Here is a 13364-nt window from a genome sequence, read left to right as displayed (position 1 = left end):
TAGTATCCAAAATATACAAGGAGCTCACTAAACTCCATACACGAAAAATGAAGGAACCAGTGAAGAAATGGGCAGAAGACCTGAACAGACACTTCTCCAAAGAGGACATCCAGATGGCCAACAGGCACATGAAACGATGCTCAACATCACTCATCATCAGGGAAACACAAATCAAAACCACACTGAGATACCACCTCACGCCAGTCAGAGTCGCTAAAATGAACAAATCAAGAGACTACAGATGCTGGCAAGGGTGTGGAGAGACGGGCACCCTCCTACACTGTTGGTGGGAATGTAAACTGGTGCAGCCGCTCTGGAAAACAGTGTGGAAGCTCCTCAAAAAACGATCGATAGAACTCCCCTATGATCCAGCAATAGCACTGCTAGGGATTTACCCATGGGATACAGAAGTGCTGATGCATAGGAGCACATGTACCCCAATGTTCATAGTGGCACCTTCTACAATAGCCAAATCATGGAAGGAGCCTAAATGTCCATCATGAATGGATCAAGAAGATGTGGTATATACACAATGGAGTACTACATAGCAATGAGGAAGAATGAAATCTGGCCATTTGTAGGAAAGTGGATGGACCTCGAGGGTGTCATGCTAAGCGAAATAAGTCAGGCAGAGAAGGACAGATACCATATGTTTGCACTCATATGTCTAACAGGAGAGACCTGGCAGGGGACCATGGGGAGAGGAAGAGGGAAAGAGAGTGGGGGAGAGTGAGGGACACAGATCAAGGGAGACTACTGAATACTGAAAACGAACCATGGACTGAAGGGGGAGGGGGTGATGGTCATGGTGGGGGGCACTTGTGGGGAGAAGCACTGGGTGTTATATGAAAACCAATCTGACAATAAACTAGTTAAAAAAAAAAGAATTTTACTGTAAGCAAAGCCTAAATATCCAATGGTTGCTAGCTGCCCTCCACGGATTTATCTGCACGTGATCTAAAGCAAGGTCTTTATCAATAACAAAGACAAGAAAAGGACTGGCAAAATATTGAAACAATAGATTCCTCCCCCTCCTCCAGTAGGTGAAGTACCTATCACTTCTAGACCCACTCCGCTCTGCAGGTGTAAAAGGCACCGCATTACTTCAGGATTATGTCAAACACCAAAATATGTCCTAAACAAAGGATTCTCCAAATGGAGGTCCTTGAAGAAGAACTGACTGGTGGTAATAGAGTAACTAATCTCCAAGCAGGACATGCCTCCTTCTTGTTAACTTCACAAACAGTGGGATGCTGCTGGAACAGGACGAGTGTCCGGAGGTTTTAGAAGTCAGCGATAACAAGATAAGCCACCTGTTGGGCAGAATCAAGAGTGGAGGACGGCTAATCATTCATAGGAAGGACATCCTGCCACTTGCGACAGCATGGACGGACGTTAAGGGCATTCTGCGAAGTGAGGTAAGTCAGACACAGGAAGACAGGTACTGTATCATCCCATTTATGTACACGGAACTTAAAAACGTCAAACTCACAGAAAGGGAAAGTAGGATAATGTCTGCCAGGCCTGTGGGTGGGGACACCAGGGGGTTGATGGTCAGAGGGCAGAAACTTTCAGTTAGAAGAGGACTGAGTTCTGGGGATCTAGCAGACAGCATGCTGACTCGAGTCCGCAATACTGTCTTATGTCTTAGAAGCTGCTAAGAGATGGGGCGCCCGGGTGGCTCAGTCAGTTGAGCATCCGACTATGGCTCAGGTCATGATCTCACTGTTCATCAGTTCGAGCCCTGCATCGGGCTCTGTGCTGACAGCTCAGAGCCTGGAGCCTGCTTTGGATTCTGTGTCTCCCTTTCTCTGTGCTCCTCCTTGGTTCTCTGACTCTCACTCAAAAATAAAGAAACGTTAAAAAAAATTAAAGTGAAAAAAAGAAAGTTGCTAAGAGAGCAGATCTTAAATGTTCTTACCACACGTGCACACACACGTTAACGATGTTGCGGCAACGCTGCGCAATACAGGTGTAGCACATCATCACGTTGTACACCTTAAATTCACACAACGTTGTGTGCCAGAGCTCAGTAAAGCAGTGGGGGAAAAATAAAACGTCTCCTCATAAATGTAAAAAAGAGAGCAGACAGGGCTTAACAAGTATGAAGATTTCTGTGGTCCTTCCTACAGAACAAAGCGTAATCAAAGCCAACCAGGGCGGCTTCCCAGCTTTGAGCCTCCGCAGGAGGCTCCAAGGGGAGAGGCTGGGTGCCCGGGATGCCTGTGCTAGGAAAGGCTGGTCCCCTGGGAGGCAGAGCCCAGGCCCCCGGGCACCCGTCCAGGGAGGAGGGAGCCACTTGCCAGCTTTCAGATTTTCTCCAGCACAAGGTCGATGACGCCCGCGCCCACAGAGTAGCGGCCTCGGGCATAGTTGTTTGCCGCGTCTTCCTTCCCACTGACGAGCCGCTCGGGGGGGGGAAGAGCAAGCGCTGCTGGCCGGCTTGGATCCCATCTGCAAGGGGAGAGGGGGTCAGCACGCTCCCATCTGCAGGGAGGGGGTCAGGGTGCTCCCATCTGCCGGGGGAGAGGGTGTCAGGGTGCTCCCATCTGCAGGGGGAGAGGGGGTCAGCGCGCTCCCGTCTACAGGGGGTGAGGGGGTCAGCGCGCTCCCATCTGCAGGGGGAGAGGGGGTCAGCACACTCTGCTCCACTCAACCGCTGGCCCCTGGCAAGTCCTTGCACGGCCCAGGACCCCGACCACTCCGTCCCCCCGTGTGGTAGACAAATAGCCTGAAACCGCAGAATCAGCCTTCCTTAGTCTAGGGACAGGTATCATTATTTCCAGATAAACGGAAAGTATGTTTCCCCGTCACACACCCTTTATCAGTTCCTTAGGCTGCCATGACAAATGACGACAAAGTGGGTGGCTTCAGATGAGAGGAATTTGTGCTCTCACAGCTCAGGAAGTCCCACAACAGGGTGTTGGCCGCGCTGGTCCCTTCCGGAGGCCTCGGGAGTGGTTGTTCTGTGCTGCTCTCCTGGCCTCTGGTGACCCCTGCCAGTCACCTCGGCGTGTAGCTGCATGACCCCAGTGCCTGCCTCTGTCACCCATACCCGGTCCCCTGCCCGTGTCCCCTCGTCTCTCGTAAGGACACGGATCGTGCGATGTAGGGCCAGACCCCATCCAGTGCAACCCCATCTTAACTTAGTACAGCTGCCAACACCTTATTTCCAAACGAAGTCAGATTGTGAGGTTCTAGGTGGACATGATGTCTAGGAGACAGGATTTGAACCCACCGCACAGCCTGAGATCACGCTGCCATTTCAAGGCCAAGTACCTCTATCCACAAATAGCCAACTGTGTGCCAAAAAAGCAAGGAACAGAGTACCAGTCTAAATTATTAGTAGTATGCTATGAAAGAGGTCTTAAGAAAGAAGGTGTGGCCAACTCAAACGCTCACACAACTCAGACGCAGTTAACGTAAATGCCAAAAACAGGGAAACTGGGGTTACGATACTGGCAATCTTTAATAAAACAAAGCACAACTCCTGCCTCGTTTTGTTGCCATTTATAAACCCAGACAGCATGAGGGAACACCAAGACACACGTGCCTCAGGTCCATGTCCCGCTCCCCAAACTTAGAACGACCTACATAGCACAGTTCCCAAAGAACTAGGAATTAGCTGTGTTGGAGGGCCAAGCAGGCTCTGGGAACCACAGGACGCCGCACGGTAGCAAGAGCGTGGGTCCAAGAATCAGTTTCCTGTGTTCACATTCTCCTTCCCCACTCAGCTATGGGCCGGTCACTTAGCAGCCCTAAGCCTCCATCACTGCAACTCACAAATGAAGATATAACAAGACCTACCCTACTGAACTGTTACGAGGATTGAATGACATCCCGGGGCACAATGCCTGGCCCACAGGAAACCGTTGTAAGTAATAATGATACAGGGACACCAGGGTGGCTCAGTCAGTTGGGCTTCCAACTTTGGCTCAGGTCATGATCTTGAGGTTGGTGAGTTCAAGCCCCGCGTCAGGCTCTGTGCTGACAGCTCAGAGCGTGTCTGCTTCAGATTCTGTGTCTCCCTCTCCCTCTGCCCCTCCCCAGCTCATGCTCTGTCTCTGTCTCAAAAATAAATGTGAAACATTTTTTAAAATTAAAAAAATAATGGTACAACTGGCTCATGACATGTATTTATGCAAATACCACATTGGTCTCATCACCAGATAGCTATAGTTAGTCCCAGATCTCTGCCGAAGAGGAAACACGCCCATAGTCTAAGAACAAGATGGCCTCTCGATTCACCTTGCCCCCCCCCCGTACATCACCATGAATTTCTTTTTTTTATGTTTTATTTAGTTTGAGAGAGAGAGAGAGGGAGACAGCATGAGCAGGGGAGGGTTGGAGAGAGAGGGAGACACAGAATCCGAAGACAGCCTCCAAGCTCTGAGCTAGCTGTCAGCACAGAGGCTGACACGGGGCTCAAACCCATGAACAGTAAGATCATGACCTGAGCCAAAGTCGGATGCTCAACCGACTTAGCCACCCAGGTGCCCCCAACACCATAAATTTCTAAATCACAATTTCATATACCCCCAAATGCTTAAATTTACTAAAATTTATTTAAATGAGTTTAACTAACATAGGCACACCAAAACAAACAAAAACGCCAAAGTTTTAAAAGATACTTTTATAAACAAGATGGGAGTAGGGGTATAATTCTGGATGGACACTCTGCTTCTCACCTAAAGCTCAAAGGCTGACTTCAGCCTACGCAGGGGATTCATGGCATTCTGGAAGCCTGGTTCTTCGCGATAACGTCCAGCTGAGATTCTGAAGGCAGTTCCACAAATTCTTCTAGTAAAGTTGACTTCGAGCACCACCATTGGTGAGCACACCCAAACTGTCCGCTCACTTCTTGGTACTTTTTCCACTTTGCTCAGAGACATGAATATTTGGCCCAGCGTCTTTACCTGGGAGTTCAGTGGTTTTTAAACAGGATTATTTGACAATCCTTGCTTCCTTCCTTCCAATGCTATTGCACCACACTCCACTTGAAATCACTCACAACTGCCTCCCCCAAAATCTTAAAGTTGCAAAAGCCTTTCTCCACCCGAACTGTCATACTTCTCCCACCCAGCCCACGATCCAGCCTGATGGCCTTTCTGTACCACCGCCCCCTACTCAACCCCAAGTCCTGCCACACGGGACTCCTGGGAAAGGTGCGTGTTTCTCCACGCCTCTGGGAATCTGCCAATGCTGTTCCGTCGGGAGAAGGCGTTGGATGGCCCTTCCTCGGGGACACCTCTGCACCCTGCAGACATTTCTATCGTCACTAGGTCATAACGTACAACATTGACGCTTTTTAGGTGAAAAATAATCAACCACCGGCAATTTTATATGGTCCAGCTTAACACATGTGTTAAGGTTGCTTCCACCATTTACATTTTCTTCCCCACTAGCTTGTATTGTTTTGTTGTGGTTGTTGTTGTTGTTGTTGCTAAAAGAGAATGGCTTTTCTTAGTACGCAAATCTGGGGTCAAACCCTTCAACAGCTCAGTGATCTAAGGCAAGTTCCATCCTGCCCAAGACTGGGCTGCTTCATCTGCTAACTGGGGAAGACAAGGCTTCCTGAGAGAATTACTACAAGGATTACAGGAGAACTCCCATGCAGTTCCTCACTAAGAACTAGGACTGCTCTGGACCGAATAGGTCTCCCCAAGACCTATCTGAAATGGATGCTGAAGCCCTCACCCCCAGTGTGACGGTGTTGGGAGGCGACTGGGCCATGAGGGTAGAGCCCTCGTGAACGGGACGAGTGCCCTTGTAAGGCGACAGAGAGCTGATCTCTCTGCTGTGTGAGGACACACGAGGAGCGGGCCATCTGCAAATCCGGAAGACAGCTCCTATCCGACACCCAACACGCTGCCACCCGGTCTTGGACTTCCGGCCTCTACGACAGTGAGAACTGAATTTCCGCTGTGTAAGCCCCTAGTCTACGATGTTTTCTTAAAGGCTCCTGAACTCGCTGGGACAGCAGCAGGAAGGGGTCAACATTCATCCATCTGTCTACCCCTGTCACCTGGATGGATGAATGTTCGTTGAGTTACGCTAACTTCTCTCTCACCATGACCTTGAGCTCCCGGTAGTTTCATCCCCCACCCCTCCTCCTTCTGTGTTATTGGCACTGGTCTGCTCACACAGCCTGGCCCTGTGACCGGTGATCAGGGCCGGAGGCTTGCCATCAGCCCCAAGCCCCCCTCTCCTGGTCACCGTCCACCCCAGCTTTGCTCACATCGGCACACTCCTCACGTGTCACTTGACCCTCCGTCCTCCTCTCCAAATGTGTCTAAACCTCTACTCCTGCCTCCAAGGTCTCACACACCACCCCATTATTCCACTCATAGAACTCCTCCATGAGCACCTTCCTCCTTGACGCGAAATCCCCAGAGAAGAGAGGGAAGGAGAACGACCCACCCTCTCAGTCAGGGGCCCCTCGCCCACTCTGAACCCTCCCTTCCTCCCTCCCTCCCCTCTCTCCTTTGTTTTGCCTACAAATATCTTTGGTAGATTCTTCCCCACAAACACAACCTAAACTCACCTTTCCTTTACTCGAAACCATTCAGGCTTCTTTTGAACAAGATCGGCCACTTCACAGCGTTTTAGTATTACCTCTAACTGCAGACACTTCAATTCCTCCTGCCCCAAACTAGGTCCCCCTCTGCTGTCTCATTTCTCAGTCCCATCACTGAAACAGTGAAATCTGGGGGATGCCTCTGAATTCTCTTGAGAACTTCCATTGCCATGTAATCCATTTCTGTTTCTTTTTTAGATTTTTTAAAGCTTATTTACTTATTTTAAGAGAGAGAGAGGGAGAGAACAAGCAGGGGAGAGGCAGAAAAAAGAATCCCAAGCAGGCTCTGTGCTATCAGCCCAGAGTCTGACACAGGCTCAAACCCACGAACCATGAGATCATGACCTGAGCTAAGATCAAGAATCAGATGCTTAACTGATTGAGCCACCCAGGTGCCCCAATCCACTACTGTTTAGACACCTCTCAGATCGGTGTTCTCCATTCCAGTCCATACATCACAAAAATCTGTCACTTTCTCCAGTCTACTCTCTTTCTGGCTCAGTACCTGGCACACGGCAGGTGCTACAGAAATACTGAATACACGAATGAGTAAATCTCTGTGATTAACATTACTGAAGTCTAGTTCTAAATCTGCCCTTCCCGTGCTCTACATCTTCTTATTTCCAATCAGATTCACACCACACATACTATTCTAGGAAATTCCACAGTCTGCCTCCCTTCCAGTCTAAGCTTTCTGTGACTCGGCGAGATCAACATCCTCCCCATTTTCAAGCAAAACAATATTCACGGGGGTCTGAAAGTGTCTTTGCTCATGCTCTTTCCATTCTCTTCCACCTGCGCACTGTTACACTCCTCTCCCCCAGTCTTCAGGACTCAGGTCAAGTCTTGTCTGATCTCTTCCAGAGCGATAAGGCTCCTGCTGTCACTTCCCACACACCACCCTCTCTTCAAGGCCTTCCTTGCCATTCCTTTAGAAAAAGCGCCTCCCAGCACTTGGACGACATTCCCTACCCCTATGGCTCTGCTTTATTTTTCTCCATCCACTGACCACCATCTGCACCCCAGTAGATTATAGACTCCGTGAAGACCAAGACTACGTACACCTCCAAGGTCAAGAACAGTGCCTCACACACGAGGCTGAATACAAGGAGGAAAATCAGCCCCTCCTCCTCCCACCTGGAGTTTATGCCTCTTGGTTTGGGCTGGCTCCTGATCCTCAAAACTGTCCTCTCTGTGCTGCATCCTAGTGGACTGAGGAGGCTCTCCCTGGCTCCTGGCTCTTCCCCGACTTGCTCAGCCTCGGACCCCGGGTCTTACACCTCCCATTTGCCGAGCATCTTCGGATTGGCACAAGCTGCATCATCTGCTACAATATTCACATTCCTGAGACGTGGCCTCTTACACGTCTTTAGCTACACTTACCGAAGTCCCGGGGACACACTGCACTCTGCCCCGGTGTCGGACCACCAGACGGCTGCTGAAGCTCATAGTTGCAAACTCCCATTTGCCAGAAACAAAAACTCAGATATTCTCTTCGGGCACGGATAACTCCAAGTCCAAAGACCACGTGACCGCCTCTCAGCCTCCAGACTGCCGCCCCTGTTCTGGAAGCCACCACTCTTTCCTTATGTTTAATTCCTTCAGACCTAGCAAACACTGGACCTGCCTGTCGGCCTCCTGGCTCCAGATACTCTCCTGTCCCCTTATAGTAACACTCCCACCATCCCCTGCCCACAGCCACCAGTCACCATCCGTTTGATACTTGATCTGACCCTGTTCTCATCAGGAAATGACCTCTCATCTGGTGTGTCCAGACCGCGTTTTCCAACGATGGCCTCGAGATTCCTTCTCCTCTCACGTGTGTCTCACGTGTGCTTCTTGAACCTCGAGCTCACATCAGGAGGTGCGTCCGCACTCCCTCCCCGGCGGTCTCTGTCTGTAGCTGCCCTGACCCATCGAACAACAGCAGTTTAACACTCTTCCAAGGCTGGATTGTTAGGATGCCATGGACGTCGGCCTTGTGCTCACGGGAGGGGTGCTGGTGGGGCCGCCATGCTGTGAGGAAGCCCACGGCCCCACAGGCCTGGCCCAGCTCTTAGCCGACAGCCGGCACCCACTCGCCGGCCGTGTGGGTGAAACACTTCCAGAGTGGATTCTCTAACTCCCACCTGAGGCTTCTCGGGACACCACGTGGAGCAGAGAGGCGCTCTCCCCTCTGGGCACCTCCAAACCAGAGTCACGGACAAGGTGGCGAGCGGTATTGTTGTAAACCATTAATTTCAGAGCTGGTTTATTGCCCAGCAGTAAAGAACTGATATGTAATACCAACCCCAAATCGACCTTCCTCTCCAGCCTGTCCAAGTCAGCAAGACCCCTTCCTTCCCCAGCATTTCTGTAGACCCATTTCAAGTGTTTACAAAGTCTTCCATTAATAATCATAACATTGTATTGATTTTCCCCACAATTAGAAGATTTATTTGGCTCCTTACCCCTTTGGACTCACGTTCGGGTAATGCCAAATTTCAGATTCTTTGTCAGAAGCTTCTAGCAACTGGCTTTCTAATCCAGGAAGAGATCTGAACCTTTGTTACAACAGATGTGTGTGGAGAAACTCGCAAGGTTTGAACTTGTTTCACCACACGGGAAAAGAAGGCTAAGCTAGGATTCCCTTTGGATATGTTTCATGCTGATCACCTTACGTGCTCATGAGTGGCCTTCTGAATTTAAAAAGGGTCCACGTGATCCTGTCCAGATAGATTCAGTGTAATGTGACTGGTCCTGGACGTGTTTGCTGGGGTCGTGGGCCCGGCTGAGCACACTAGAACACGAGCCTGACATTACCTATAACACTCGGCTCCAGGTCCACGAAGAGGGCTCTGGGCACGTGCTTCCCGGCTCTCGTCTCACTGAAGAAGGTACTGAAAGACGCGTTCGTATGCTCCATTTCAGCATTCTCCAACTGATCCTTCTTACTGTTGAGAACGACACCATCCGGCTGGATTCCATGTTCCAGGCAGTAGAGTTCCCAGCAAGCGTCCCCAATCTGGATGCCAGCTTGGCCAACGTGGATGGAAAGGCACTCCCTCTGAAATAAGCCATTAGAACCAAGTGAAGTGAGAACAAAGCGGGCCTTCTCAGGTAGCATGAGCTCAGTAATTCTGCTCACGATCGACAGAAACCAAGCTAGCTGAGGCCGACAGGAGAAGTGTATCATAAAGCTCATTAAAAGTGTCTCATGGAAAGGAAAAACCAGGGCGCAGGTAAGCTTTAGGAACAACTGAACCAAGGACTCCAATTTCACTAGAAGGTTCTTTCAACTATGTAATTTAAGTATCTATTGTGTCCTGGGGCTAAGAAGCAGGCAAGACTACGCACATGTTAGATACTATACGTGTATGAAATCGAGCTGCCTCACCCAGAAAAATATTAGCTAGTTACTGGAAAGGAATCAACCCTGCCCCCTCAAAAACCGATTTATAACCTGACACACCTTAAGACCCATTGCACTTTAAAGTACTACCTTCCCATATCTTGAGATTTTATATTTACTATTTGTATGTGCTCTGAGTAAGGAAGGATGTTCTAAGCATAAAAGTAGAGGAACATTTACGAAGGAAACTCACATGTAAGGGATTTAACAACCCCAAAATGCGAAGACTCAATACTATAATAAAAAATATTGATGTGTCTAAAAATGACTTATATGTCATCCTTTATATTAAGGGCTATAGATTTTATATACATTAATTTTAAAAAAGTACTTGAGGGGCGCTTGGCTGGTTCAGTCAGTAGAGCATGTGACTCTTGAACTTGGGGTTGTGAGTTTGAGCTCCACGGTGAGTACAGAGATTACTTTAAAATAAAATCTTTTTTTCCCTAGCCTTCAATAGTTTATTCTTATTTGTATTTGTTTAATTTTTTTTTTATTTGAAAGAGAGTAAGGGTGCAGGTGGGGGAGAGGGGCAGAGGGGGAGAGAGAGAGAGAATCCTAAGAAGGCTCCACGTTCAGCACAGAGCCCGATGTAGGGCTTGATCTAACAACTCTGGGATCATGACCTAAGCCAAAATCAAGAGTCAGATGTTCAACCGAGCCACCCTGCCACATGCACCCCCAAAGTAAAATCTTAAAAAAAAAAAAAACACTTCTAATACCTAGTAGATCAATAGGCAAATACCATACGCTGGTGAATTATTAAGAAAAGAGTCTCAAATGCAAAGATTTAGACACACTGGCATTCAAAGTATGATCTATATGACTGAAAATCAAGAACCAGTCTACATTCATGGATCATTGGGCACTGAAGAAAGGGTTATGTAACCCTTAAATATTTACCAAAAAGAAACCTTTCTGACATGAGAAATGCTTATAAGAAATTATTAAGTAAAAAGGTATATAAGTCATATAGTTGTATACAAAGTATGATATTGAATACATTTAAAAGTAAGCATAGAAAAATATGTTTTAAGTTATTTATTTATTTATTTTGAGAGACAGAGAGAGTACAGGTGCAGGAGGGGCAGAGAGAGAGGAGAATCCCAAGCAGGATCTGCACCAACATCACAGAGCCTGACACAGGGCTAGAACCCACAAACCATGAGATCATGACTTGAGCTGAAGTCAAGAGTTGAACACTTAACCGACTGAAACACCCAGATGCCCCAAAAAAGATGTTTAAAAATGCATCAAAACATTAAATATTAGCGGCAGTTGTGTCTGGACAGTGATTATTTTTCTTGTGTAAAGTCTACTGTTTTCTATCATCCTCGTCGGCCTCCACTCTACCATCCTATTTTTAAATCACAATTCACATCTTGTTCTTAAGGACCAAAAACTTTCTTGGTAATTTACGCAGACACGGATTTTACTCTTCCAAGAGAGGAAAAGGAAAAGGTAAATCCTGAAAACCCCAAGGACAGCATTGCGGATCTGCACGTTGTTGGGATTAGGTGGCCGGCGGGCACAGGACCGGTCTCCGCAAAGGGCGTCAAGGAGTGAGCAGCCCTTTTTCCTGCATCACTGGGGCCCTTCCCGCCGTTCGCCTGATGAGGGGGTAAGCAGCCCTGCCCTGTCCAGGCTGCTCCTTCCCCAGTCAAGCACTGAGCCTCAACGACAAAAAGACCACTCAGTCCAGGGAGGGACTGGTCGCAGCCCTGCAGTCACACCTGGACTCTGTTCCCGCTCCCGCCGCATCAAGCCCGTGTACTTTGTCTCCTTGATTCACAAGGTCTGACACTGCCCTCTTTGCTTTATGAGGGGTTCAAGGTCACTGCTTGAGTACAAGCTCCCCCTTGGTCTTCTTCTGTGCAGCCACCAGTCTCTCATGACAAAGGCTGTGAGCTCCATTTAGAAAGCACCTCCCCAGGGGCGCCTGGGGGGCTCAGTCGGTTAAGCATCTGACTTCGGCTCAGGTCATGATCTTGTGGTTCAGGAGTTCCAGCCCTGTACTGGGCTCCGTGCTGACAGCTCAGAGCCTGGACCCTGCTTCCGATTCTGTGTCTCCCCCTCTCTGCTCCTCCCTCACAGTTGCACATGCTCTCTTTCTCTCTCTCAAAAATAAACATAAAAAATAAAAATAAATAAACCACGTTGCTCAGTACAAACCAATATTCCCACCTCTGTCCAGCACCTAAAAATCAAACATGTTCTGTCATAAACTGGCTTCTAAGACTCTTGTCTGCAAAACACAGCCTCATCCCTCCTGCACCTGCTGGGCTTCAAAGGATCTCTGCACATCAGCGACTCTAATCAGATCAAAACTCCCTAGATTTCGGTAACACTGTCTTCATCAGGTCTGTTTCCCAGCTGATTCAGACATAGGCGTGGGAGTGTCCTTTTAGGACTCACCGGGAATACTTGGCCCAGGAAGGACCAGTCAAGACAAAACTGTCGCAGAGTACAGAAGGCTGTCTCACCTGCTTCTCGTAGCCTTTCCCTCCTCCCAGAGCTATCTGTTCAATAGTAGTCACCCTATAAACTAAGACTGTAAACTGCCCAACGAATACCAATTCTGGTAAGTCACTGCACATTCGTAAATGCTGCCAACGTGGCTATTTGAGTTATTAGGAAGGCATGATTTTCTAATTCACTTTTTATTTTGAGATAAAGTTGTAGATTCATACATGGTTGTAAGAAACCATAAAGATCTCATGTAGCCCTTACCCATTTTCCCTGGCAGAAATACCTTGCAAGACTATAGAGTACAATATTACACCCAGAACATTGAGAATAATTCAGTCAAGACACAGAAAGCCTCTGGGACCACAGGGAAACCTCACGTAGGAAGGCAAAATTTCTAAGGACAAAAGAGCTTAAACATCCTTAAAATGTTGGAGACCCAGTCCAAGGGGATGAGAATATTAAAGATGAAAAAGCAGTATGAAAGGCTGCTTCCATTTGAAAATTCAAAATTCTAATATACTAAAAATTACTGAGACAGGCACCTAAGATAGTAAAAGGGCGGTGGATCTTAAAAGCTGATCCCCAGACAGGACTTATTCTAAGTACCTCTGTTCACTGTTAGCCCCTGAGAACTGAACTCAAGAGAGGACAAGGAGCTGTCCATGCACTTTACCCGGCCACGCATTTGTGAGCTCAGCAATGGTGACCTGGGTCTGAAGTCCCCAGACACTCTACAAACATACCTAAAAGTGAAGCAATTTGATTTCTACAGGAAAACCAGCACACCGGGTCTAAAATGCAGAATAAAGGAAGGAGGGCTTCCCGCTTCTGTACTTCAATTAAGAGCAGTGAGAGGCACCTGGGGGGCTCAGTCGGTTAAGCATCAAGCTTTGGCTCAGGTCATGATCTCGCGGTTCCCTCGAGCCC

At 48.3% G+C, this 13364-nt stretch overlaps 1 protein-coding gene across 1 annotated transcript in view; it reads right to left on the bottom strand.

Moving 5' to 3' along the window:
- TUBAL3 (tubulin alpha like 3) overlaps positions 1–9617 on the bottom strand; it is an 11253-nt gene extending 1636 nt beyond the window's left edge. The window contains 3 exon segments of the mRNA XM_029954574.1: positions 2304–2417; positions 2420–2454; positions 9380–9617. Of these exon segments, the coding sequence (XP_029810434.1) occupies positions 2304–2417; positions 2420–2454; positions 9380–9482 (252 nt within the window). The 5' untranslated portion in view covers positions 9483–9617.
- Between the last annotated feature and the right edge of the window lie 3747 nt (positions 9618–13364).

Source organism: Suricata suricatta, chromosome 10 (genome assembly GCF_006229205.1).
Source record: "Suricata suricatta isolate VVHF042 chromosome 10, meerkat_22Aug2017_6uvM2_HiC, whole genome shotgun sequence".
NCBI lineage: Eukaryota > Metazoa > Chordata > Mammalia > Carnivora > Herpestidae > Suricata > Suricata suricatta.
Note: the sequence above shows the minus strand (reverse complement) of the source record. Positions and strands in the feature narration are given on the sequence as shown.